The following is a 27,628-nucleotide window of genomic DNA, read 5'->3' on the forward strand; positions in this document are numbered from 1 at the left end:
GTGCTGAGAAAGTACAACCACTAGACCTCCAGCTGGACAGAGGCTGGGCAGCAATCCCAAGCACAGTCCACTGCACACACATCTGTGAATTCCCAGAGAGGCAGGAACAAGCTTGTATTAAGAGCTCATCAGCCTTGCTTGGTCATGCAAGCCTAAAACTCATGGGAGTCCTGAGACTAAGCCAGGCAAAGGCAGTGCTCTTCAAGTGCTACCTTCCTCAGCTTGGTTTCATAAACCAGAGATGACTACAGGGCTCTACATTTTTCCTCAACATATCTATCTGCTGAACACTCTAAATAACCTCCTTTCTTTTGCTCAACATAAAGCCAGCCAGTCTCCTATTCTTCTCTATTCTCTAACTCCCTATAAAACTTATATACTTGCAGAACAGGACTGACTGTTGCTCAACAGTGCCCTCAAAACAACAACAAAAAAAACAAAACCAAAAAACCAAAAAACAGTACCCTCAACAAAGTATATACCCTTTTTATCAAGACCCCATCACCCGCAGACCTGTGGGGCTCTTCAGATGGTTTTTATGTCAGGGCATACTCTGGAGCTACGTTGCCCTCTCCTTCCTGCCCTACAACTCTCAGAGCCAGAATCACACAGTCTAAGCCAGTCTCCTTTCTTCTATGTTCTAAACTTGTCGCTGCCCAGTTGCTAGGGAAGGTACAGAAACCTTTTAGAGCCCACTCCCACCCCTTCAACCTTCCACTTTCTTATTAGCTTGGACTCAGCACAGAGATCTTCCACCTCCCAGGAACTTCCCTCAAGGTCCCAGTACTTTTTGCTAGCACAGATTTGCTTTCCTGTTGAGTCTCCTAGGGACAAGACCATAATAGAACTTGGAGTTGTACATTTTTGACTAGGCCCTGGAGGACACTGTAGCTGGGCTACAGATCCTACTCTGAACAGGAACTTGCAGGATGGTTATGGTGTCTGCTGTGGAGCAGGAGCTCAGAAAAGGTGCCAGATGCTACACTATTGGACAACATAGCCAGGGCCACCGAGAGCTGCACTTTTAGTTCTTTGAGGTTAGCTGGCATAGGAATGATTTGAAAATTATCATGACATTTCCAGAGCTGGTCCAAAGAATCACAACAGCTGTTCCACTTGCTTCCTTCTATCTTATCACTTTGTGTCATCATCTCATGATTACAACAGGAAGGGTAGGATTCACTCATGTGGCTTCCATTAGCGTTATAATTGTTCTGTTTTACTATTAATAATTGTGTCCAACTTATAAGCCACAATTCACCATTGTTATGTATGTGCATGGAAAACTACAGCCAACAGGGGGCTTAGGACTGTGCTTGGTTTTAGGGATGATGATCAGTTTTCCCAAGATTATAAGGTGACAACTGTAGTTGCCACTAAGAGAAACTCATTTAAGTTGACTTTATAATTGCTGCCCATCACTACTTAGAGAATAGAGTACAGTGTCTGTGCAGACAGCACACGCTCAGGGCCTACCTGATAGGAAGGATGTGCACAGGCTGCGAGCGCTGCACCTTCTGCTTCGGGGACGCCTGCGGCTGCAGGCCCCGAGAGCTAGACGCTGCCGGCTGGCTGCTGGCATGCTGGCCATTCTGAAGAAGGGGCACAGTATCAGTGTCGGACTGCATGTTGCAAGCTGAGTTAAGGCTTTCCAAGGACGAGTTAATATCGTTCATCAGCAGTTGAAGCCCAAAACCATGCTCTAAATATAAAAAAGCAAGAGAAGAAAGAAATGTCAGAGTGTAAAGAGTTCCACCAAAATGGTCACCTTTGGGTGACCAGGCCCCCAAACCAAACAATATTTTACAAATACAATGAAATTATATTATTACTTATGAATCACATACAATGCATATAAGTCTGTGTGTACATACACACATATAAAGTTTAAAATGAAATTATCCCACTTGGAATGACAATGTTTCCTGCGAGAGCTGTATATTATCTAATAAAAACCTCAGTACCAGCCATTAAAAATCCCCTTGAGTTGTTGGTCAGGAAAGTCCAAGATACCCAAGCTGGATCTGACTCAAAAGTCTCTTCCCTGAAGATTAGCTTTCATAATACCAAAAGGTGCTGTAAAAGCTACCAAGGAAAGAAAGTAATCAACAGTCCTACCCAGCTGTTAACACCCACGAACCACAATGACCAGCATGGCAATATATAACAGTGCAATAGTGGCACCCACATCTTGGTGGCAACCAACAATTTTCCTAATTTCACTTAAAGCCATTTCAACAGGATAAAATCATGCCTAGTACTGGAAACCTACTAGATTTCCCAGTGCTAGTGAGGTCATGGATCTTAAAGGAGATTTTTTTTTTAATCATCACTTTACTAAACGAACATATTTTCTTTTTTTTTCTTTTCTTTTCCATAATTTTATTTTTCTCATTAGTTACATTTTGTTAATTCTGTATCCCAGCTGTATCCCTCATTCCCTTCCCAATCCCACCCTCCCTCCCTCATCTCCTCCCTGCCCCTTTCCAAGTCCACTAGTAGGGGAGGACCTCCTCCCCTTTCATATGACTCCCTTTTGTCAGGTATTTTCAAGACTGGCTGCAAAGTCCTCCTCTGTGGCCTAACAGTACTGCTCCTCCCTTGGGAGGTGGGGAGGTCAAAGAGCCAGTCATTGAGTTCCTGTTAGTAATAGTCCTTGTTCCCATTACTATGGGAAACCAATTGATTACTGAGCTATCACGGGTCACATCCGAGCAGAGGTTCTAGGTTTTATCCTCTCATGGACTTTGGTTGAGTCGAACATATTTTCTAATTGCATCCTTATACCCAGAGATAACTGTAGCTCTCATCTCTTTGCAACAAATGGAGACCATTAAAGAAAACCTATCAAGTCAAAATATAGAAAACAACTGATGGGGGGGGGAGCAGTCCTTATGGATACACCTACAAACACAATTCCTGTACTTAAGGGAACACTGAGAAAAAAGGTAAGAGCCAGAATACCAGGAAGTCTGCTGTGAAACTGTGTTTCCTAAAGTTGTCAGTCTTTAACAACAGGGCAAGCAGAGACCTAGGCTGACTGCATCATAGCACTTTAAAAGTTGTAAGATACAACCCTAGTGATCCCCCCACAGCCCCACGAGTCACAGAATAGCTCCATTTCATTTGTTTTTCATAAGAACACAAAGCAGGCAACTGGTCTACCAGCTGAGGAAGCATGTTTGAGTAATGAAGTCAGTCATTTGCTTTTATCCAGATCATATAAGTAGCAGAGAGAATCTTGGATTTGGAAATAAATTTAGATGCTTGTTTGACCGGGAGTATGGGCTCAAGGATCTTTCTAGAACTTTGGGTCCTTGCTACCCTCTCAGCTCCCCACAGTTCTCATGTGACAGGCTGGGCCAGTAGTTTTGTAGTATAGTGTTTGTCTAAAATGTATGGGCACCAGTATTTTGTTCTTCATCACTACAGTGTCTTAGGTGACTTTTCTTTGGTACCTCTTGTTTCTTAAGACTAAAAGATGTGTCAACAAAAGATACTAAAGCCCACTAAAGGATACCTGGCATGGTATAGAAAATGAGCAGAAACCATTAATTCCAGGGATTAGAACCTTTCTGGTGTGTGAAAGGACAGGGCACATGTGTGGAAACAGAAGAATCTTGAATGCTCCTGGCTTAGAGCTAGAAGAGAGACCCTGATGGAAGCTGGATAGCAGAAGTGACCCATGTTGTATCTGGGTAGTTCATGTCCCAAGGTCACCAGGAGAGACAAGATAGCAGGTTGCTGAAAATAGTGGTTATGAGCCCTAGCTGCCTGTTTGGTGTAGTCACTGCTGGAATAAGATCAGGCCACGCACAAGAGATGCTGACAAGGAAGGAATAGTGGGCTGTGGGCTGAAGACAGAAGCATTGAGGTGTACATGGGATTCAGATCGGCAATGAAGTCTACGAACTGTGTACAGAGATAAGGGAAGGAGGGAGACAAGGATGTTGACATAGCATAGGTTCTGAATGGTCAGATATTAACCATACAGCCAGATGTTAAAAGGACAGAAGTGCTGAACTGGTAATTCATATAATGACTGCAAGACTAAGATATCATAAAAAGGATTGCTGAGGGCCACAGCAGAGCAATTGCTCAGGTAGGGGTTGACTGGCTAACAAAAATCCAAGACTCCAGTGGGGCAGGTAGGCATTATACTTTTAGGTACTGCTGTCCTTTGTGAGGACGTGTCTCTTAACAGCCTCACCTGAATGCTACTACAGCCACATAGTACCAGAGTACAACTAAGGAGACGACTTGAGTGGGAAGAGAAGTTACACTAGGGTTTGTTTCCAAGTTTGGCACTTCAGGAGAGTTCCAAAATACAAGCCTCCTGATATATCTACACTCTGGGTTAATTAATATACTAACAATGGCTTAATCTAAGCTCTCCAAACAAATAATCTGTTAACAATTAATAAACAATTAAGCATTATCCATGCTTCTACCCAACACTGAGCATTTCTGTGTTGATGGATTACTTAAGAATCAAGACTGGGTCAAACACGAAGTTCATGAGTCTAACAGACATAGTGGTGGGAAGCCCAGGCCAGCTCAAATTCATTCACCGACTGAAGGAACCCCACGTGAACCAAGTTTTGCTGAGTTAGGCAGAGCTGCTTCCTAAGTGTGTACAGAGAAGAGAACCTGTAAGACACCGAGCCCCATTCCTGCTGCCTGGTCCTACAGAAACCCAATGGCAACGTGCGGTTCCTGATCCAACAGCGCTCCCAGCTTCTCAGAAAATGAAATGGCTTGGTTCATGCTGGCAGGTTTTCATTTGTAGCTATTTTTCCCTGAGCTCGCCGTAGCCTTTGGCTGTGCCGACCCCTGGTGGCAGTCCCTGGAGTCTCCTGTCTTTTTTATTTCTTTATTTTCTCTCCTTGTTTTTTTTTTTTTTTCTTTTTTTTTGGTGAACAGGTAAATGCCTGGGTTGGTCCTCTGTTGTAAAAGGCAAAGCCAAAGCAATTCTGACACTATTCAAATATTATTTATGTAAAGTAGGTAGATGCTAGAAGGGGCAACACATGTCCAGATTGCTGTCCTGTCCTTTGAAATGGGCAGCTTCTTTCTTAGAAAATACTTTATTGGGTGATCTTTGAAAGAATATTAGGCTAATCTGATGACATCCAGTTACCTATCAGGTTACAATCTCCACTAATCAAATGCAGCTACTATATCTAGATGCTTCCAGCTTTCCAGGGCCAACAAAATTTCCAAGTTCTAAAATGGCTTACTCTACGAACAACTTTTAACATGCCTGATGAGAATAATTACTAACATATATATAAATAAATGCATAAAATTTACAGTGATAAGACTTTATTTGAACTTCCTTAAATTCCAATGTAGACTAAAAATTAAATCTTCTAAACTATTTTTAAGCAGCTGATTTTATTTTTTAAGTATTAGAGTACAATATACAGAAATCATATTAGCTCTTGTTTAGAAAATTATACTTTGTGTGTTCATGGCAAGGTGTGAATCACAGCACCTGGGTTCAACTTGCAGGATTTGGTTCTCTCCTTCCATTTACAACATGGGTTCTGGGATTGAACTCAGTTGTCATGCTTGGAGATGCCTTTCCCCAATGACCTATCTCACCAGCCTCAGATTCATTTCTTGAAAGTATTCTATAATTTTTATATTTCTCTCAGTGAGGACATGTGTGTCTTTTCTGTCCATGTGGCTAACTGTTAAACTGCTTTGTAGTCCCATGGATCTGAGTGGGTCTATAATAACCCATTTGTAAAAACCTTTCTGCCAGTAAACAGAAGTGTGGGGGTAGGGGATAAGACAAACTGATGTTTCTGGAAATGAATGTTTAGATTGTTTTTTCGGTGTTAACCTGATGAAACAATTTTCTACAAGGGCACTCCTTCAGAAAGAATATTAGGAAAGAAAAGAAAAATGACTTTATACAATTTCACCTCAGATAAATCTGTCAGAATGTGTTTCCTGAACAAACATGGCTGCCAATCAAACTCTTAGTAAGTGGTTCTCTTCCCTAAATAGCCCAGTCCCAACTGTACTGGGGCAAGTACTTTGCCACAAATATTTGAGGTCATCTGATCTCAAATTAACATCTCTTCTTGCTTCATTGTCATTAGCAAACTCAAGGCTAGTTTCATTTGAAAATGCATATAAATTTAGTTAAATAAATTATCATTTGGTTCATAAGTCATGAAGGGCAAATGTCTCTCACAGGCCAGGTGAGATGGGCATGCTGATCTGGAAAGGGCAGGGAGAGGGGAGATGTGTTGGCAGAGGAGGATTTCGCTCCCGGGCGGGCGCACCTTAGCACCTTAACAAATAACACACTTCTTGGTTCACAGCACCATCTAGTGTCTTTTTTACGCGAGCTGGAGGTTAACGTGGTTCTGGATTTCCTTCACTAAATTATTCTGTCTTCTTAAAGACACTATGCATATATGATATATCCATTTTAGCGGTCCCTTCTTCATAGACCCCCACCCCTACCCCAAGGACTGGGAACCCTCAGCACCTTCCTTGTTTGCTCTTGATTTTACATGGCAAGTGTTTCTTTTGGAAAATGAGGAGCTGCAGGCAACTGTGTGTCTGAGTGACTTAATGACTGAGTCTCTGTGAAGAAAAAATTCAACTGTATTTTATCTGAGCATCTTCTGACTCTTCATTTTGAACCATGTCATTTTTCCAGGCTTGAAATCTTTAGTGGAAAGTCATTTAGGTCCCCAGAGTCAGAGACATAACATGTATTTGGTCTCTTTAATGGTGTGACCAGAACTGGTTGACAGTACTTGGTTAATTGAGCACATTATCCCCACAAAAGAACCTTCTTTTCTAAGCACCTCTGTTTCTAGTAATTAAAAAAAAAATTTAGTTAAAAACCAGTATATATGCCACTTTGTTTTCTGATTTCTCATTTTATGGCAACTGCTTAAAAGGCCTGAAGACAGAAATGAATATAAATACTCTCTCTAAATACACTTGAATATAAAAACAATGAGTTAAAAGACCAGACTTTACTATAAAAAAAAAAGGTTTTGGAATTGAGCAACTATCACAGTTTATGCTCTCATCTGAGGGGTCAGGGATCAATTAATTAAATATGCTACAAAGGAAAGCTGGGTTCACTAATATTTTATTGTTAAGCATCTTCAGTAACTAGATGAAAGCTGTTAAAATTCCCTCTAGCTTTTCTATGTTTTATTTTTTAAAAGCAGATGAAAGTACTGTTAGTCTTCTCTTTCTCTAAGTTTTCATATATCCATGGATTCAAGCAGCCACGGAGCAAAAAAATATTTGAGGGAACAAAATCTATGCATCTATACTGAAAATGTACATAATTTTTGTTATCCCTCTAAACCACACAGTATGCCTCTATCATATACGTAGAATTGGTGTTATAAATAATCAAGTAGTAACATATATGAAGAAATGCTCCTCTTTTATATGCAAACCCAACACCATCTTGCACATGAAACTCAAGCATCTGTAGCTTTTAGTTTCTTTGGGATCTTGAAGGCCATCTGCACAAGTGGGAAGAACTACACATGTCCAGAAAAAGTGAAGGGTACACTGTATACACACATTACTATAAGCAACTCAAAATACTCCTCAGTGGATGAATGGAGTACTACTATTCATTCTCAAAGAAAGGGATTGTACACAGTGAAATATCGGTCACATGCAAAACAGTGAGTGATTCCACTCCATGAGGTACCTAGAGTAACCACGTCCACAGAGAGTGCAGTGAGGTGGTCAGGGTCTAGGGGCAGAGAGTAAGAGCTGACACTTGTGGGTTCAAAAGAGTTAGTTCTGTGGATAGACCTGGATAATTACACCAATATGACTGCTTTTGCTTTCTTTTTTGAGACATGGTCTGGCTATCTATCTCAGTCTTCCAAGTGTTGGGAATACAACCATACTTGTCTGTAACTGTTTGTAGATTTAAAAAAAAGCAAAATAAACAATTTTAAAGTTAGACTTGAAGACAACTTCAAATATGGTCAATTAAAGTCTTCACCTTACTACTTTACTTGGGTAGCCCTTTGGTAGAATGGAGCAATGTTCCATGCTTAAACTTGGTAGACAGAAGCCTACTCTGGTCTTACCCTACCTTAATATCTCAGTTCTTGTTCATGCACACCCCAGGGCGTACACATTCTGGGCTTCTTGATCCTAGCCCCTATGCCCTTGATCCTTGTGGGGAGCATACCCCTAAGAATCACTTTATCCCCAACTGAGAGTCACTTTCACCACTGTTTTCTTCTCCACTTGTCTACCATTGTTCACTCAAACACACCATGGATGTTGCTCATGGTGGTCATCATAGGGCGGGACTCATGCAAGTTAGATTTTAAAATGGCCTCAGATGGCCAGCGGTGATACCAGCTTGGTTGGTTAGAAATGTCATGGGGAACCCTGGAGAAAATTATTCAATTTAAGGTCAAGAAGAAAGTACCTGAGTCAGATGGTAGAACAAGAACAGGAAAAACTCTGAGGCAGAGGAGTCTCAGCTAATAGGGCGGATGCTTAAGGGTGCCTGAGACTGTCTTTGTAGGGATCTCTCCAGGCTGTACTGAAAGCACTGGCTTGTTACAGGAGCACGAAAATGCTGTCCATTTCTTAAGTGAGTTGCAGTTAGCATGGGGGTCCTCTGTACAAATTTCATGTTTGGTCACTACTCAGGATAGCAGCAGGAAGTAGTTGTTCAATGTGGTAACATTACAATAGTGTGTGCAAAGCTCTTCTGCCAATGGAGTCTCAATAAATAGAACTAAGACAAACAGAAAGTGTGTCTACTCTTACAATAGACAGTTGGGGCCCACAATACCCTGGGGGCAGCTAGTGCTATAGGCTAAAGTCTAGGGAAAATCAAAGTTGAAGGCAGGTCTCTTGGTGTCTGGGCAACTATACACCATCCCCATACTCTAAAAACATCAACAAAAACCAGTAAGAAAATGATTAATTGCTTTGTACTTTGATTCCAATGAGATTTATTTTTAAGACTGTTTCAGGGAACTGTGCAATAATTCCATTAAAAAAAATAAGGAAAGCTACTTATTTTACTCAATGATTCCATTCATTAAAACTAAAGAACTGGCACCTACTGTTAAATGACTGTCCCATAGCAATGTGTGTCAAGTACCCTTCCTTGTATTTTATGGTATACTCCCACAATATGCAAGGAAGCACCTGGACATTACTCAGTCTCTTCCCAGGTTTTTAAGGTGACTTGGATTCTGCACCAAAGAACCATATAACACAGAAAAGTAATTTTCCACTACCAAAATGGTTCAGTCTGCCAAATGAGAACCAAAGACCCAAGTTGCAAATTACGTTTTAAAAGCACAGATTCAGCCATGCAATTTCTATTTTGACTTTTAGAAGATATCTTGTATGTGTGCATAATCTACAAAATAACATTCAAAAAGGACAAAAAATAAACTGTATCTTTCTTGAGTCTTCCTTAGCAATTTAATCTGTTTCTTTTCAACCTTCTAATTTCAATTCCTACTTTTTCTATTACATCATAAATCAGGCAGAAGCCTGAGTACAAGAAACTATATAAATAACTTGTCACTTTAGAAGGTTCCCATTTTCCATCAACCCTAAAAATATTAGTCTAAGAACACTGGACTCGAAAAAGGAAAATCAAGGTTATGATCCAAAAGTCTGTCACTCGTGGGTACTGAACTTTCAAAGAGTCAATGTTTTAAAACCAAATGAGACACTGAGGAATCTTTATCATCATACTAAACAGACACACTGTATACTCAAGAACTTAACTCCATAAATTCAAAATCTATTCACTTACCCAACACTGCCTCATTCAACACATATTTAATTGAGTACAAACTACCTATCCAACATCATTTAAGGAACTGGGATATAGACGTTAGTAAAACAGGCAGATTCCGTGCCGCTACACTATTCATAAAGCACTCCATATTTTTCAGTGTTTACCACAAAGGGCAATTATTTGAGAAGGTATGTTTAGCCTGACTTGAACATCATATAATACATACATATAAACACCACATGGTGTCTATAAATATGTGTAATATTTATGTCAGTAAAAAAAAACAAAACAAACAAAAAACAAAACAAACAAAAACCTCTGCCACCAAACATAATGAAGACTTACGCAACAAGCACTGGAAAAGGGTTATGATGCTAAATATAAAGTAGCAAGGAAGGATATGAAACTTTCTTTTACAACTTCTGGAAAAGTAATTTCTTCTATGAAGTTAAAACTTATTCCAGTTTAAGTGGCACCTAACAGGGAGTTATGCGACCTGTAGGAATGTTAGCATGGGCTCCCAACTGAAAGGGGTCAGCTCAAGAAGGGATGGTTCTTGGCTCCGGCTTAGGGGCACCTTGTGTCCTCAGATGAAGGGATTCTTGGCAGAGTGAAGTTCCTAGTGTATAAACACACTCCAGAGGCCAGCACTCCTCCCAGCATGGGTCTGTTCAATGCTTAAGAGAGAGAAGTTGACGCCACCTCTGTTTACAGGCAAGGCAGTCGTAGAAAGGGCACTCGGCTCTCAGAAGAGCCTCAGTGTTAAGGCACCAGAGGCAGAAAGCCATCCCAAGAGAACCCAGAACCAAAAAGCCCAGAGACAGAAGCTGACTTCTAAGACAGAGACTAGACTGCAGCTTCTCTGGGACAGCAGGCTCAGACCAGGACCCAGTAGAGTAGAACATCTAGAGCCATCTCCCACCACAGAGGACTTCTTAGGGTTCTGTGGATGAAAACATGTTCTTGGAGTTCTGGAGGTGTCTAGGGCTGGGCTCAGGGAATAGTAGAACTGAGTTCCCGCTAAAGTCTGAATATTTGCAAGTCTTGAAACTCCTGGTACTGGAGCCAACTTCCATGGTATTGGTGGGTGGGACCTCTGGCAAGTGACTAGGTCAGGAGGTCTATGTGTCAGAAATAAGATTAGGTACAGTTGCTCCTCCTGCCCACTGGGAACACAGCCGAAAGGCAGCAATAAGGAAGGCACTGCACTCATAGGCCTCCATCTTGGACTTGCAGTCTCACCTGTGGAGGTGACTGCAATATATTTCTATTATTTATATGTTGCCCAAGCCGTGGAACTGGGTTATAGCAGTCTAAAGGGACTATGACAGTTGCTAAGTAAATGCTTGTTCTTTTCATAATGGTTTTTTAATGTTATGAAAAGTAATGACTCAGGAGCAAGGACCCATCTCCCCCACAGCCAGATTGTGACAGACATGTATCCTGACAGAGCAATTTCCATGCAGACTCCGTAAGCTAGATGCACATGGGAAAAACATTTCACTTTTCTACTTCTGCTCTTCTCTGGAGGGTTGGAGTTAGTAATAAGAGGGACAAAAGCAGGTTGTCATTTTCTTAGTACCATGCCCTATGTTGCATATGTCACAGGTCAGGCTAAATTTTTCCAGTGATTTCTAATATTCCTACTAAACCAGTCAAGCAGTCATTTTTCTATTTTTTTTGTTTTTCAGGTACAGAAACCAGGCCGAGTCACTCAATTACCCCAATGGGGACTGATGAATAACCTAATGGTTGTCTGAATGAGAAATGTCCCCACAAGCTTGAGTATTTGAAGACTTGGTCCCCAGATGCTTACACTATTTGGGGAGGGTATAGAACCTGTAGGAGGTGCAGCCTTAACAGAGGAATTTCATCACTGGGGGTGGGCTTTGGGAGTTTATAGCCTCACCCCACTTCCAGCTCACTCTGTGCCTCCTATGTGTGGTTGAAATATCATCTTTCTGCCTCCTGTGTTTTCATGGAAATTTGATCAGCCAGCTTTCTGCTCTGGATGAGCCACGCTAGGCTCTCCCAACCCCCATTATGGACTAACTTCTGGAACCATAAGCCAAAATAAAGTGGGCTGCAAGCAGTTCTAGGTTATACTACTTTATAATAAAAAGTAACTAATATACTACCCTAAGTCAAAAGTTGGACATATTACCTCCTTACCTGTTAATAACTTTGTTTAGTTCTTTTGAATTTTAGTTTTCTATTTACGTGTCTCCCTTTGTCCCTAAACTTGAATTTCTAGAAGGCTGGAACGAAGTTCTCTCATTTTTATATCATTATCTAACAGTCTGGCACTCGGCAGGTACTAAATGGTAATTGAGTAAATAAGACAATGAATTCTCCATTAATCCAGCTACGGTCTTTGAGCAAGTCAAATATCTAGACAGAGTTGCCAAGCTCTCCTTCCATTAGTAGCCAGGGTGCAGAGAGTTCCCAATGACTACACAAGCCACTCTAACAGAAACTCTGAGTTATGCAAAAGAGATTCAGTTATTTGACATGAAAGTGTACTATTGAAAATATAGCCAAAAAGACAGATGAATTAAGGACCTCTGTGCTAACTTCATCTTGTAAAACTATTATATCAAAGACTTCCAGAGTCAAAAATTAAAACTGAGTCTAGATCAAAGAGGTCTGATCGAACTGCCATGCACATGCTAAGTGGTAAAGTAGAGAATGAAGTCATCAGCAGATGCTGGACTCTAACACTGACTGATTAGTGATATCTTCAAACAGTACTTAACTCCACTGAAGTCTTTATAAAAACTCGCTGTAGATCAGCATGCATCAGTGTCTTAGAGGAAAGGTTCACAGTGGAGCAAATATTAGCCACACCAACAGAAGTGATCTTGAAGCCCTCCTGGAGGGTTTCTGAAGGCAGCAAAACTGAACAACAGAAGGCTTTTCATTCTTTCTGAATATCTCTAGCTAAGTCCTGACTTTCAGACAGAATTTTTACAGGAAAAATAACCCATCCCCAAATTATCTTCTGTGCTTGAACAGAGAGAGGGGTATTAATACTGGTTAGTTATGTTTTTGGATTTTTTCTTTCTTGCTTTTGTTAAGATCTGAGAATAACATAATAAAAATAATATTGGAGTTTTGGAGAGCACATGCTCTTATTTTCTACCTAGGAGAAACCTCAAGATATTCTTTCATTATTGACCGTAATTAAATGAAAGAATTATTTTTAAATTATTCCCTGAATCATTTGAAAGGGGCTTTATTGGACAAAATGATCCATATCATATGATTGATAAGTTAGAACAGTGTGAGGCTCACTGTTGCATCCCTTCAGAATAGTCCCCTTCCCCACACTTCACATGGTCTTGGGAAGCAACAGACTCTCTATAGTGATGGAAGAAGGGATGAATGAATAGAAGTCACAGAAGAACTGCTCAGCAAGCAAGCAGAATGAAAACTAACCTGACAGGAGAACAGAAAGAGTTGCTGGGCTAAAGCCCTCTACTGAACTTCTAGTATCCTGACAGCTAAAGGAGACGTGAAACATTAATGGAGCCCAATTATCTGCTCCAAGGGCCCTGACAAAAGAGTGGCATAAGCTGGCAGAGCATCAGCAAAGCAAGGCCTAGAATAGCTGGGACTTGAAAAATGGCAAAGGATGACAATGGCTTTTTCAGTTCTGCTCCAAATAAGGACCAGGAGGAAGAGGTCGGCTGCTTGCTTGACACTAGCCAAAGACAGAGAATGCTAACTCCTCAATGCCTTTTTGTTCCTATCTTCCTCATGAAGATAAATGATCTTCAAAGCAGGAAGGAGGGAAGAAGCACACTTAATGGGAAGCCAGTGTTCACCGTGCAGAGGTGACAGCAGGGTGGGCATCTTCTCAGTTGTTCCCAAGCCCATGGTCAAAACCTCAGTGTGAGCCACAGAAATATCCCAAGAATCAAAAATGAAGGAAAACAGTGTTGGACTTAGATAAGGACCAAGTTCCAACATGGAGGCCAGAAAGAACAGAGGGACAAAAGGCTCAGAGGTTGGAGTCCACCAGTCCAGGTTCAAGTCTAATTCAGCACACTCATAAAGGGTGGGATCTGGACATTGTTCCTACCTGTGGCCTGTTTCCTCCTATAAATATGGCCCTAGTAATGATTCTACCTCATAGGATGGTGAGATGGGTTTGATGAACTAAAACATGAATCACAAGTTCTCACAAGTTTCTAGAACCTATTTTTAGAACAGAGAAGTCATATAAACACACAAGTAGAAGGCAGAGCCAAGAAATGTCAAATCTAACAGTTTACAATTCCTCATGCTATCTGATGCCACAGAACATCATCATGATGTACAAATATCATTATCTGGTATAGCAAGAACTATTTCACTTTCCGTAATGCGGAAGGAATGTAGATACCAGAGATTTTGTGGGAAAAGAACTAGAGATGATTCTTCTACTTTTAACATCCTGATTCTAACAAAGGTGTCAGGCATTAGAAGTGAGGAAAATTCTGGTAATTCCACTCTTAAGTATCTGCCCACAAGACTTAAAATCTAAGGATTTAGACACATGGTCACTCGAGCCAAAGGTGGAAGCAAATCAATTAAATGTCTACCCAGAGGCAAATGGAAGTCAGCACAGAAGAATATTATTTAGTCATAGAAGATATGAGGCAATAATACAAGCTAACAGGGACAAACCTCAAAATTCAGAAAGATAGCACATGGACTAGGAGTTACAAGAGGATATACTGGTTAATTGGCTCAGAGTTTCTGTTGGAGTGCTAAGGAAGTTTTGGAAATAGATAATGATGATGACTGTACAACACTGTAAATTAAATGAACACCACTGAATTAAACACTTAAGATGGTAAAATGATAAATTTAGTTGTTTATGTTTTTCCATAATGAAGAAATATTTCTTAGAAATTGTTGAGAGTAGTTTTTAAGTATTAGAAAAATGAGCCATAAGGAAAGTGTGGCCCTTCCTGTTGGTGCTGCTAAGAAATACATGGAGTGTTTTTAGCAACTGCCACATAAAAATAAGCAGCTTATGTTAGGAATGAGATAATCAAACAGGAACGGCAAATCCTCTTTGCCCGAGAGAAGTAAGAGGTCAAGGAAAGGCACAGCTAATCTTTTATTCTATACATTAGGTCCCTTGTAAGGAACTGGCAACTCTGGGTCCCACATATTTGCAATCCCAAAGTCTATATAGGAAATCAAGGAAGCACAAAGGAACAGCATAGTATCTTGGTCCTATTTAGCTGAATATTCCAAGAACCTCATACACTGAATTTGGTTCTGGGTGTGGGATGGGAGGAGAAGAGGATGTTGGTTTGGGGAAAGCACTGGGAAGGCACCCTGAAGGTTCCTGTGGGGCATCATGCCTGCCTGGAGACAAACTGATCCACTCTCTCCCAGGAAGGGAATGGCCTTTATACTGCACTGCCAGAGAGCTGCACACTCCAGGCCTGCTCACCACAGACTCCCAAGTGCTGTGTGTGTGCCAAGAGGGAAGATGAACATTGCACTTGGACACACTTGAAAGAGGGACTGTGCCCTTGTGTTCCCCGAAACCTCCCTCAGAGCATCGGCTTCCTTGATTTCCACTCAGTTGGTTTCCTTAGTTTTCATGTGAAATGAGTGTCCAGAATCAGAAGGAAGACAGCATACTTGATGTTTCTGCAAATTGTCAGGCTCTCTGCTACCTTATCTATTTGACATTGTTTTTTTTTTTATTTACAAGATTTATAGTTTTTTTTTTTTAAAAAAAACAAAAGACAATAATATTATGTATGTTACATGCATTGCTCAATCCCACCTCCCCCTCTGGCTAAAGTACTATTTAGTGTTTCATGTCCTTTATTTATACCAAAATGTATATTTATATGTAAACTTACCATTTTTTTTCTGTAGGGTTATGCAATGTCTTAGTAAAGAATTCTGTCTTAGCATGAAAGCATGAAACCTCTCGATTCTTTTCATTATTTTTGTTCTTCAAATACAGGAAAGACTTTCTTTTTTTGTTTTGTTTTCACTTTTGGTTATTTAATTGGCCTCAACTTGACTACAGGACAGAATGTGCAATGGGTTCATCCTCTCTCACCAGCTTCATGTATGGTCAGCCATGTGCAGGCATTTTCTTTCTGCCACAACTTCTCTCTACAGTACTTAGTTTCATTGGCATGTCCATTTCTAGGAGATGTCTGCTTTGGTTCTGCCTCTACCAGCCTTAAATGAACCATACACTTCCTTTCTGTTAAGAATCCTTTCTATCCCTAGCTTATGTTGATAACCATCTTTGCATAGTTAACTCCAACTTGGGTGTAATATTTTTAAAGACTAAACTAGATAATTTGAGTAATTAGTGAGTTAGTTAGACTTTAAAAAATGTTAACACGTGAAACAGGCTTCTTGGAGACATGCTTCTCTTTCTCTGAAACCCTCTGCAAAAACTTTATTTGTTCCTTCAAAATTTTATAATAATCATCTGTAAAACTTCCTAGGTGTTGTCGAAGGAAGAGTCTTGTTGACTGCCTTCATTTATTTCCTCCAGAGTTATTTAAGACTTTTTTATATCTAGAGTTGGGTTTCAGCTCAGTGGCAGAGCACTTGCCTAGTATGTCTGAGGCTTTAGGGTTCAATCCCCAGTACCACACATACACAAAGATTTTCTATTTCAAGAGCAGACATGCTATTAGACTGTTGTAACACTATTCTCTCTATTTCACCATTCACAGCTCAAGGTTTTCTCCTTTTTAGAACACTAACTTTCTACTAACATAGTTCGCTTTCATAGAAGTCTGTGCACTGTTAGACTATTATTTATTAACACAAAAGACTAGCTTTGGTTTCATTATTGTTTATTGATATATTTTTATTTCAATGAGTTCCTACTTTAACTTTTATAATTACTTTCTTTAAAACTGCTCAGACTTATTCAATACACATGCTTTTAGCTTCAGTGATTCTTCTTTTTCAAATCCAGAAGTTCTCCACACCACTTCAGCAGTATGACACACTTTCTAGTTGCCATATATTCCTGACCATTTCGTTCTAAATGACTGGCATTTCCAGCACGATTTCCTGTGTAGGTCATGAGTGAAATAAGGGTGTGTTTTAAAGATCCTACAAACATGTTTATGTGTTTTGTTTTGACATTTGATCTAGGTCAAAGAACGAGGCTTGCGTGAAATGGATTGCTTAAAATTCAGTGCAACTTTCCATATATGGTCAACTCTTCAAAAAGTTACACAGGTTTGAGGAGAATCTAGAGTGTCTGGTAGGTTTATGGCTTAAGGTGAATGTTGGTAAATACTGTAATGGATGCACCTAGAATTACCCTACTATCTTGTATGTTCTGTCATTTTTTTCTTTCATGCCTTATTTTTTCTTCTTTTTCTATATGATATTATTAAAAAATGTACATTCTCATATTTTTTTATGCAAACTTAGTAACTATAGATATGTGTTTTTTTGGTAAATACAGTCAACTTCTAGCTGCATTTAGTATTTTTCAAATGCACAATTAGTTTACCTTTTTACAAGTCAAGGACCCCCAATATCTGAGTATGTGGTTTTCACTTTGTTTGTTTCAATCACGTGCATGGCACTGCACTCAGAACACCATGCTAGCTTCTCTCCACTGCATTATTTCCTGCTTGTTCTCCTCTGTGCTCCTATTTCCCCTTCCTGAGGCACCACTTTTGATAACTTTTTTTAAATACTAGAAATCAAACCCAGGACATGTGCCTTCTAAGCAAGAGTTCTACCACCGAGCTATAGTTCAGCTCTGAATCATTCTTTCAACAAAGCTTGCTAGTAACTTGTTTCCTGAAGAATTACTTGAAAAAGTTTCACTGTGCCTCTATTAGAAAGGCTACGTTGGTATAAAATTCTAGATGGACAGTTATCTTTCCCTCAGTGCTTTGAAAGTAAATCAGATTATCTGACATTTTTGTGCCCAAGTTGGTTATCAGTCTCATAGCATCTTAGAGAATCTATTTCTTCCCTCACACCTTCCTTGGTTTCATTGCTTTGGACTGATCTCTATTGGTGATATTTGGTTCTGTGGCTGTACAACCATGCCTGTCTTTGGTGTTTCTGACTTTATATGCTATGTGAAGAGGAGAACTAATGGCAGCCAATGTTACAGGTATGCCTAAAGGTTAAAACTCTCTGAGGGCAATAAACAGTTAATTCAATATGAAATCGTGAGCCCTGTTTCAGGTGGTCCTAGCTTCTACTGGCTGCCAAACACTCCATAAGAAACGAGAAGAGCTTACAGGAAGCCAACTCTATCCACTCTCTATGGAAGAGTTGAGAGTAGAATGTAAACACAAAGGATAAAGGATGAGCTTTTAAGAATTCTTTCAGTTTGATTACTAATTTTCTGATAAAAGGGTTAAGCATAGATTCCTATGGGAACATTAACACAAAAACCTGGAATATTTCAACTTCAATAATATCATTTGTTAAGTAGTATGGTGTACTTAGTTAAAGTTCCAACCAGTCCTAACAAACAGGTACTCTTTCGTTTATATTTCTTTATATCTTATATCAAATATATATTTATATAATTTGAAAATTTTCTGAAGTGTGAGCCTGAGTTTGTCAGAAACAATGATGGTTCTTTTAATGAGCTGCCTAATGTTTGAGAAAACACTTATTTGATTACATAATACACCTCAGTGTTTATTTTTTGCTAAATGTTATCCTCCTTTTCATTAGACAATTTAAAAAATATGAATACTTTAAGTCTTACCAGCTCAAAACCACATGATTTCTTAAGACTTAGACTTACCAGTACCTCAATAATGGGCCATGTGCATTTTCTCCATTTTCACATCAGGATCTGGTCTTCATTCTTGATCAGTTTCCATTTATTAGATCTAACTTACCAAATTACTTTCATATACATCTAGATACATTTCCTCTCCCCCACAATAACCCCCTCAGAAATTTAACAGTATAGAAGGAATGAGAAAAGGGACAAGAGATGCCTAGAGAACATACATACAAAGCTAACATAACTGAAAAAAAAAAAGTTCAAATGCAAAGGATCCTGCTGTGAAGTTACTCAACAAAGAACTCAGCAGTTCCTGGGGCGGAAGGACCCTTAAAAGGTAAAAGAGAGGGTTTCTCTTGGAGAAACCTCAACAGGCAATGGCTAGTTGCCTTTATGTAGAATTCAGTGAGAGGTGAATCCCAGGTAACTCACATAAAACAAAATTTAACCTTTGATTCACTGAAGTTTGCTTATTGAAAGGAAATATGTAATTCTATGTATGTTAGAGCTTATTGGCCTTAAGAGAAAAAGGAGATGGTAGGTTTTTACTCTATTAATGTCAACATTTTAAAAAACACAGTTGGATTTCTGTATCCCCAGGATTCACATTTATAGGTTCAACCATGCACAAATAAAAAATACTGGGGAAAAAAATTTTCCCCATATTAAACATATGCACATTATTTTTCTGTGTCATTGCTCCTCTAAACAACACAGCATGACAAGTGTTTCAGCAGTGTCATATTGTATCAGGAACAGTAAGCATTCTGACAGTGATGTATGGTGCACAGGAGATGAACGATGGTTCCACGTTTTAATACATTTTATACTAAAGACTCAAGCACCTTCACAGCTTTCTATCTACAGGAGATCCTGGAACCTCATGGGTATAGATACCAACACGAAGTTCTCAAGTTACACAAAGAGTCAGGTCTTACCTGGTTGGCTTCTTGATTGTGATGAAAACCCAGTCCTTGCTAGGTTTTGCGGTTTAGACGATGACTGCCCCACTTTGTCCTAAAAAAAAAAAGGAAGGAAAAAAAAAAAAGACAATAGAGTGAGAGGAGGCATTGCACCTATCACCAGTTCCTTCTTTCCTTTCAATTTATTTTTTATTATTAATTTTAAAAATAGTTTTTAAGTGACAGTTGAAAATATGCTGTGGAAGGAAAACCAATCATGGCAAATTGTAATCTGTTGTCAAAGGAATTTAAGGCAGTTCCTCTTGTTTTTGTTTTAGATTTCCCCAAATAGTAATTTTAAAAGGATAACTGTCAATGGCTCTGTTCAGGCAATGAATGTCAATAATCAACACGGTGAGGCGCCCATGGAACTTTCTAGAACCGCTAGTAACCAACCTTGGCCTTCCTGGGTCAGAAAGAGCCAGAGAGGGGTCATAAAGAGCTCCTTGCAAAGGATGAGAAGTTTAGTGGTATGCTGACGGAGGACTAAGTTTTAGGCAAAAATTAAAATAACAGATACAAAATTCTAGAAAAGCATTTTCATAGAAACACCACAAGCCAGTAAAAGAAACGTTAAAATATGGGTAGAAAATATGCCACTTTATATCCGTATGCTTAGAAAAAAGAGCAGTGATTAACTCTTGGTAGTCATATGTCAACAACCTCTTATAAATCTGTAAAATCTGTGAACATTTTGAAAACACATGTACTACTTCTGTAATTAGAAAAGTTTTGAACTGTGCCAAAAGCACAGAATGTTCATTGAAAGTCTACTTATTAAATATATAGTCACAAGCAGAGCGCAGATTCACTTTCACTTGTAGTGGGAGCATATCCCAGTAAATTTGTCATCGACGCACAATAGCTGAGGTGAAAAGAGCATCAAGCATATCCAACCAACTCCACATTGTGCTTGAGACACGGCGCATGCCAGAGTACTGTGTTTCTCTTGAACACTGAGGCTCAGCAGGAACTGTCGCTTATACCTACTGCCCAGCATACCAAGACATCATCATACTACACAGCATTAATCCAGGAAATGATCCAAGTTTAAAATTCAAAATGTCTGTGCTGCAAGCATATTGCTTTTACACAATCGTAACGTCAAAAATTTAAGCAGAAGAGTCATAGATTGGGGAATGATCATCTACAATTGATTAACAGCAACCTTGTACTGATTCATTGCTTCCACCATGCCAAGCTGCTATAGCATGAGAGTCTTATTCTGTTAGTGTCAAGGATATTTAGAACATACAGTTGGCCTTCTATGCTTTTGATTATGTCCCGATGGACCCAACCAACTAAACTGAAATTCTTAGGAAAAAAATGCTTCAGTATACAATCTATAGACTATGAGAATGCACAAAAGTCATTATAATTTATAAATTATAATTTATCCAGCTGGCATCATTTTGTGACTCACAAGAGAAAATGGACTACTGCAAGGTCTGTTGACCATAGTTGCTTATAGCAAAGTAGCAATTCCAACAATATGAATAGGAAAAGTGATGAAAAACAGAGAAGTCATACTGGCCTGGTTTTCTTAAATATCTCTAAGTTACTCTTTGATCTTTGCTTATATGTAGTTTTTCGCTGAACTGGAGCTGAACTCATGGTTTAAATAAGAGGTTTGGTATTAAATTTATTGAGCAAAACTCAGTTGCGTATCTCAAAAGTAAGCATGGTATGCTTGAGTTCTTACCCTTGCGGATTGGGGTGCAGTTTCACAGAGGGGACACGGGTGACATGAGGAGGTCAATCACCATCTCCAGTTTACTGGGGCTGTCCATACAGTAGGACATGGGCAACCTGGCTAAATACCTCTTACTCAGTCTTTCTTACCCAATCACATAAATGGCCTGGAAAGATACACTGGTTTTCCATTGGTGTCACTGTTCTATCCTGCAACCACCCTCAACCAACATGATTAAAAGTCTTTTTTGTTTATTTTTTTTAAGACAAGCTTTCTCTGTGTAGCCTTGGCTGTCCTGGAACTCACAGTGATCTGCCTGCCTCTGCCTCCCTGAGTGCTGGGATTACAGATGTGCACCATTGTGCCTGGCTATGACTGAAAAGTCTTTATCATAAAATGTATCATTTTTGTCTATTCACAGGTACTCTAGTAGAACAATTCTAGTAGTTCTAAATTCTTGGGTAACATGAATAATGATCAAATAAATACCTCTGGGCATATAAGGATATCCTCATTTCTCATTATTTACTTATGACCCCTGGAAGCAGAAAGACAGACCAGAGGGTTGGGCATACTTCTTTTCAAAACTATAGATATATGTCAAACTCTGTTTGCTCAGACACAGGCTTTGCATTGGCCCCTCAACCATCTCGGCCTCCCCGGTAGCTAGAATTTATAGGCTTGTATGAAGCTCTCCTTCACTCAATCTGCCTCAAACAGAAGAGGAAATGACGATTTTGTAACACAGCAAGTAGCCAGGATAGTGACCAGTTTCTGGAAATTACTTTCTTCCTAATTATAGAGGCTAAGTGGTGGTTTTCATATGTAGACCTTAAAGGCTGAATTTTTATTTATTTATTTATTATTATTATTTTTTTTAGGATTTATTAGTTTCCCATATTCTTTCTTTCAGAGTATTCTTAGGCCAACTAGACTTCCCTAGTCCCCGAGGCCACAGTAGCTTTCCAATCCAAAGAGTGTGTGAATGAATCAAAGTCTGGCTTTTTAGAAGATAAGGGATGGGTGCTAGTTATTGGACTGTAGTCAACTCGCTGATAGCTAAAAGTTACTGAACTTCAAGGTAACAACCAGGCGGGCTGGTCTACAAACCAGGGTGCCCAGCAGGATCCTGGCCTACTGCACTCGGAGCTTTTTTAACCTCGGAGCAAATGTGTTGATTACCTTGTCTGACTTCAGATAGTAGTAAAGTCTCGATTCTTAAATATTGTAGTCAATACAGTCAAGTTGACTGACCCTTCTCATGTTAAAAAACTTTTTCCTTCTATTGAGAAGAAAACTTTTTAAAAATCCATTTGAATTTTATTTTAATTTTCTTTCTGATTTGGTGTACTATTTTTTCATTTAATCAACATTTGTTTTGGTGATCTGTAGGAAGGGAGAGATCTCATAAATATCACCTAACCAATTTGTATTAGTCACTTTTCTGTTACTATAACAAACAGTTGATGATAAAAAAAACTTACTATGAGAAAAGGTTCAATCTGACTTAGTTTTACAGGTCTGGTCCACATTTTGCTTCTGGGCACATAGAGGGATGCCAGGAAGCAATGATAGGGAGTCCATGGTGATCTACTTATCACATGGTCAAGCCTTTCAATAAAGTGGAGAGAGCCAGAGATACAGAAACCCTCCCCTCAAGGGCAGGCCTTCAAAGACTTAATCATCTTTCCCTAGGTCTGAACTCTTTCAAAGTGCCACTCAGAAGAGCAAACCCTTAACATGAACCGTAGATCAACAAAGAACTTGCAAACTAGAGCATTGTCACCCAGCCCTTCCTTCCTTTTGCCTGCTCTAGGTTGTTGTGTACACATTAAAACCTTCACACACACACACACACACACACACACCCTTCTTAGCTCCCTACTCATCAGTTCCACACATCGGTCTGCTCTTGGGCTGACACCCTGCATTTTCCACTCACAAAGCCAGCCAACAGGTTTTATCATCAGCAGAGTATTTCCTTTCTCGCTTCTTTTACATGAACATCTTAGTCATTTTCTTCCAAGCAAATTTCTGAGCCAGGAAAGATTTAATACAGGTTTAGAAAACTCAGAGCACATAGCTTTATTCAGTACAGGCTGCATGTCTGACAGTGGCTAGACCATACAACCCAGGAATGCACAGACTTCAATCGATTAGCTTTGTAGGACTATACTCTATGATGAATACATTTCTCAAAATGTATCCATGACATGACTTTAACTTTAAGGTCTGCTTGAAATATTAAAAGGTCTCATTGGAAATAGCCCTTGAATGAGTAGTATCACTAATGGAAATACTGCTATCAGACCACTAGCTTGGAAGCAGTTCACATGAACACTGGGAAGCATGTACCAAAATATACAAACCCATCATTTCCAGAGTGTAAGGTACTGGTCCTAGTGGCCCAGATCTCCTACAGTTGTGCTGAAATATATCACCCTCCCCATAGACATGGCCCTACTTGATACCATCTGGGTATGTGCTACGAACACTTATGTCTAAGACTCATTCGTGTATTCAGCGCCATTTTCCCTGAGAACTCTCAGAAATAATGAGCACACTGGGTTACACGGACATACTTACTTAAAAGACAAGTAATTTGCAAATGCAACTAATGCAAATAGTCTAAAGTAGATTTAGAAATAAAAACACAACATGCCCAGTTATATCTGTGTTTCAGGCAGAAAATTATTTGGTATAAGTATGTAACCAAATGTTATATAGCACTTAACCCTAAACATTATTGTAGCTTATCTATAGCTTAGTTGGGTGTTATCTATTTTATGTGACATATAAATGTATATAATATATATTACATATATTATCTATTTTAATTACATACATATTATCTACTTTATCTGATATACATACACACACATATACATACATAAATATGGGAGCATATGTGAACAGATAGATCAATAGCTAGATCTTACAGATACAATTCAAGTCTAAACATGAATTCAGTTATGTTTCATACACACTTTTTTCTCACAGTAAACTTATGTCGTACTTTTACTAATTGTAATGCAGGGTCAAAAAGATTTTCTAATTGTGGTCTCATTTTTTCCCCTAAAGTTTTAAATTTTAGTTCAGATTTCAGGTTTTTCCAATAGGAAGTCAACCTGTATATTAAAAATTATGGCATTTAACAAGATGAATCAACCCCCCGAAGGTAGAGGAGTAAAGTTACCTACTGACTGTGTGGCATTGACACCCAGAAGGTCAAGAGCAAATGTCTCCCCGCCATTCTAAGGCAAACAATGTCATGCTGCCAAGAGCGAGGGAATGAACAGCAAGGCCAGACTAAAGGTTTCCTCTTCAGGTTAGTTTCTGTTTATCTGTGTGTCTGCTTCCTAGCCTCCTGGCCTCCACAAAGATAGAACTGGGCAGGGAGGGAGAGGGTGGCCTTGTGGGCATAGTCTGCCTAAGCAGGAGGCCCTAGGGGCTTGAGGGGAAAGCTGGGATTCTTCTTTGAAGGACAGGCAAACAGCAACTACTTTTTAGGCTATGGTTCTTAATTACTATGCTGTCTGCCTCCAGAAAAAGATGGGAGGGTTGTGAATGTGTTTCAAAAGCTCTTTACCTGAAGCCCCACAGGATACTACTTTCTTAGTTAATGCTGGACCTTCTTAGATACATGTAGTTTCTAGAAATGCTTGCTAAGGTCCAAGTCTGACCTGCCAAGCAGATCAGAGTAGAAACATGCCTTTGTGAAAAGCCTGCCCTCTCTTGGGTGACCCATGGGACACTACACTAAAGGGTGGAAACCTTGAAATTGGTGAAGAGAGACAGTTGAGATGGTCGACTCCATTCTATCTCTGTATTAGGAGAGGAAGACTACCTGGTCTGCGTCATCAGATCCCTGGACCTGTAGCTTCAAGAAATGGTGACCAATGGGCCAAGGTAAGCCAGGGAGGTACAAGGGCTGGGAGGGGACTTGGTTGTCTCATGTTTCATAAGTCATGTATCAGTGTGCTGTGTGAAGGCCACTTTGGAGTTCTTGCTGGCCTAAGGCTGGCACTCACCTGCTGGTCTCTTAAGAGTTCCCAGCTACTCCAAGCAACTCTCTTTCTTTTGCCCCCAGCACACTACTGAGACCCTAGCCTGGTGAACAGGCAGTTTAACTCTTCCATTCTACTGACCAAAAGCCCAAGTGTTTCAAAGCTTGCAGAAGTGGCTTGGGGAAGGAGGGCAAGTAGTAGAGGTGGACATGGGTGTCCAATCCAGAGGAAAGGGCAGTGCTTGCTTGTGTGCTGACCACCTATCCACTAGCTGTCATCCCTCCACAGTGTCTTGGTTTACAACCAACATCTGATCATCTGCCCACTTGGGGAAATCAGCTGAGATGGCTGGTGCGCCATGCTGGAGTCACCACCAGCTGATTCTTCTGAAGATGCTATATGGTTTTATTGTGTTACTCTAAATATAGTTATGAGAAGATTCAAACTGAAAAATCTAACATATAAGGCTGTTGCCAGGTGACAACTATGTACAAGCCTATCTACTGCTTTGTTATCTGCATTCTGATAGGTAGAAAGACACCCTAATTTTTCATTAACTCCCTTCAAGTGTCAGAGCCCCATTACCTTCCTTCTGTATATAGGCTATTAACGGAACCTACAAACATTCATGACTTATTTTTATTTAAAAAATTAACGCAAGAACAGTGGAGCTTCTTTGCAATTTCTGATTTCCATGTTCACATCCATTCCCATTTAAACATTTTCTGGAAAACATACTGCTTGGCAGCCCACCAGCATAAAAGCAGAGGGGGGAACAAAGGGACTTTGTTCAGGTGGCCCGTGCATAATCCACGAGTGTAAGCAACAGAAGATATTCCTGTAACTATTTCCCCTACAGCATCAGGCAACTTGGTGAAAGCTGCAATCCTGGCGCTTGAATTTCTCTTCTAGTAAGATGTACAAAATCAGTTGCCTCAGTGGCTATAATACTTACCACAAATGAGCTGGAGCCATGCTTTTGTTCCACATGGCCCTGCATGTTTTGATGCCACATGCTTTATAACTATGTAAAGGCAAAGGAAGGAAGAGCAAAGACTTAGGTCAACCCGGCATAAAGCCCAGGCCAGAATGGTTTCCAAAAGCCCAAAGGAGAGAAGAAAAGCTCAGCATGCTAGCTGCCTCTATCAAGGAGCAAGGGCAAGACTTTTTATATGTAATGGCATCACATGCTTCTTGCTCCTAACTCTATTTATATAAGCTGTTGAGTCTAACATAAGAAAAAAATATTTAGACCATTCCTGAACAGACTTCAAAAAATTTGCTTCCTATATAGTAAGTATAAGCATGAATATAAGCATGTATGTATAAGCATGAACACACGTGATAAGGTATATGTGTGTGTAAAAACACATGCGCATATGTATATGCTTGAGTTTTCACTTAAATCTTTCTCCTAAGTTAATTACTGTAACTTCTTAAAAGGCACAGAGAGCCCTAGTACTCCACATTCAGTATTTCTTCAATGTAACTACCTCCAAAGGAGGCTATTTTAGACACAACAGCAAAAGCAATTTTCAATTGCTTAACTTTAGCAACTGTTCTGCTATGTTAGACACACAGACATCAGATTCAGTTACTCCTGGTGGAGTTTGTCAATGTTTCATATTCTAAAACACCTACGCTGAGATGTTACACAGCACACACTTCCCATGCTGTGCGTGTACAATCCAGCGAGTGCTGGTATCAAGACAGAGTGTACCACCCTCACTGTGTTCTAATTTTAGAATATTTCCATCACCCTCCAAGGAAACCTCGTCCACAGCCTGTCAATCTTGACAAATGGTTTTCCCAAAATAAAATGTCTTTGCCAAGTCAGTTTTATTCCCGGTTTTAGATCCGGTATTCCCACATCAAGGAGGCAGCTTGGCCTTAAGGTGAAGGACACCGGCTCTAGAATTTCTGCAGACGAGCAGCTACATGACCTTGGGGAAGACTCTACAGCCTCAAGGGTTGTTATGGAGATTTAGTGTGATCATACCCATACAAGCTCCTCAAGGCAAATGCCAGCTGCTGTTTTCACCACAACCATTGCCACACTCCTGTCTTCACTGCCACCTGTTCTATACAACCTCCATCACCACTCACTCTACCTTCTCTACTACCAGCATCCTACCCATAACCTCCCCTCCATGACCTCCACTATCACTTCTCCATCCACTGCCTGACCAATAGTGTCCCCTCTACTTCGTCCACCTCCAACATTCTTCCACATCCATCTCTTCCGCATTTCCTCCTGCCATTTCTAACGTTCCTCTGCATCATTTCAATCTCTTCCACTTCTACCTCCACAGCTTCCACCATAACCTCCAATGAACTCCATTACTACTTCTCCTCTACTAGTTTGAACACCTTCATTCCACCATTGCTATGATTTTTTTTCTCTCTACCTATCAC

General features: G+C 39.9%; 1 protein-coding gene across 7 annotated transcripts in view; it reads right to left on the reverse strand.

Annotated features, from left to right (window-relative positions):
- The window catches only part of Grb10 (growth factor receptor bound protein 10), a 121,674-nt gene that overhangs the window by 44,909 nt on the left and 49,137 nt on the right, over positions 1-27,628 (reverse strand). For all 7 annotated transcript variants that reach the window (XM_021647179.2, XM_060365687.1, XM_021647175.2 and 4 more), the window contains exons 2-3: positions 19,490-19,568; positions 1,477-1,702 (exon numbers count right to left, since the gene is read on the reverse strand). In XM_021647179.2, the coding sequence (XP_021502854.1) occupies positions 1,477-1,676 (200 nt within the window). In that variant the 5' untranslated portion in view covers positions 1,677-1,702; positions 19,490-19,568. The remainder of the gene's footprint in view (positions 1-1,476; positions 1,703-19,489; positions 19,569-27,628) is intronic.

The sequence above is a fragment of the Meriones unguiculatus genome, chromosome 12 (genome assembly GCF_030254825.1).
Source record: "Meriones unguiculatus strain TT.TT164.6M chromosome 12, Bangor_MerUng_6.1, whole genome shotgun sequence".
NCBI classification, from domain to species: Eukaryota; Metazoa; Chordata; class Mammalia; order Rodentia; family Muridae; genus Meriones; species Meriones unguiculatus.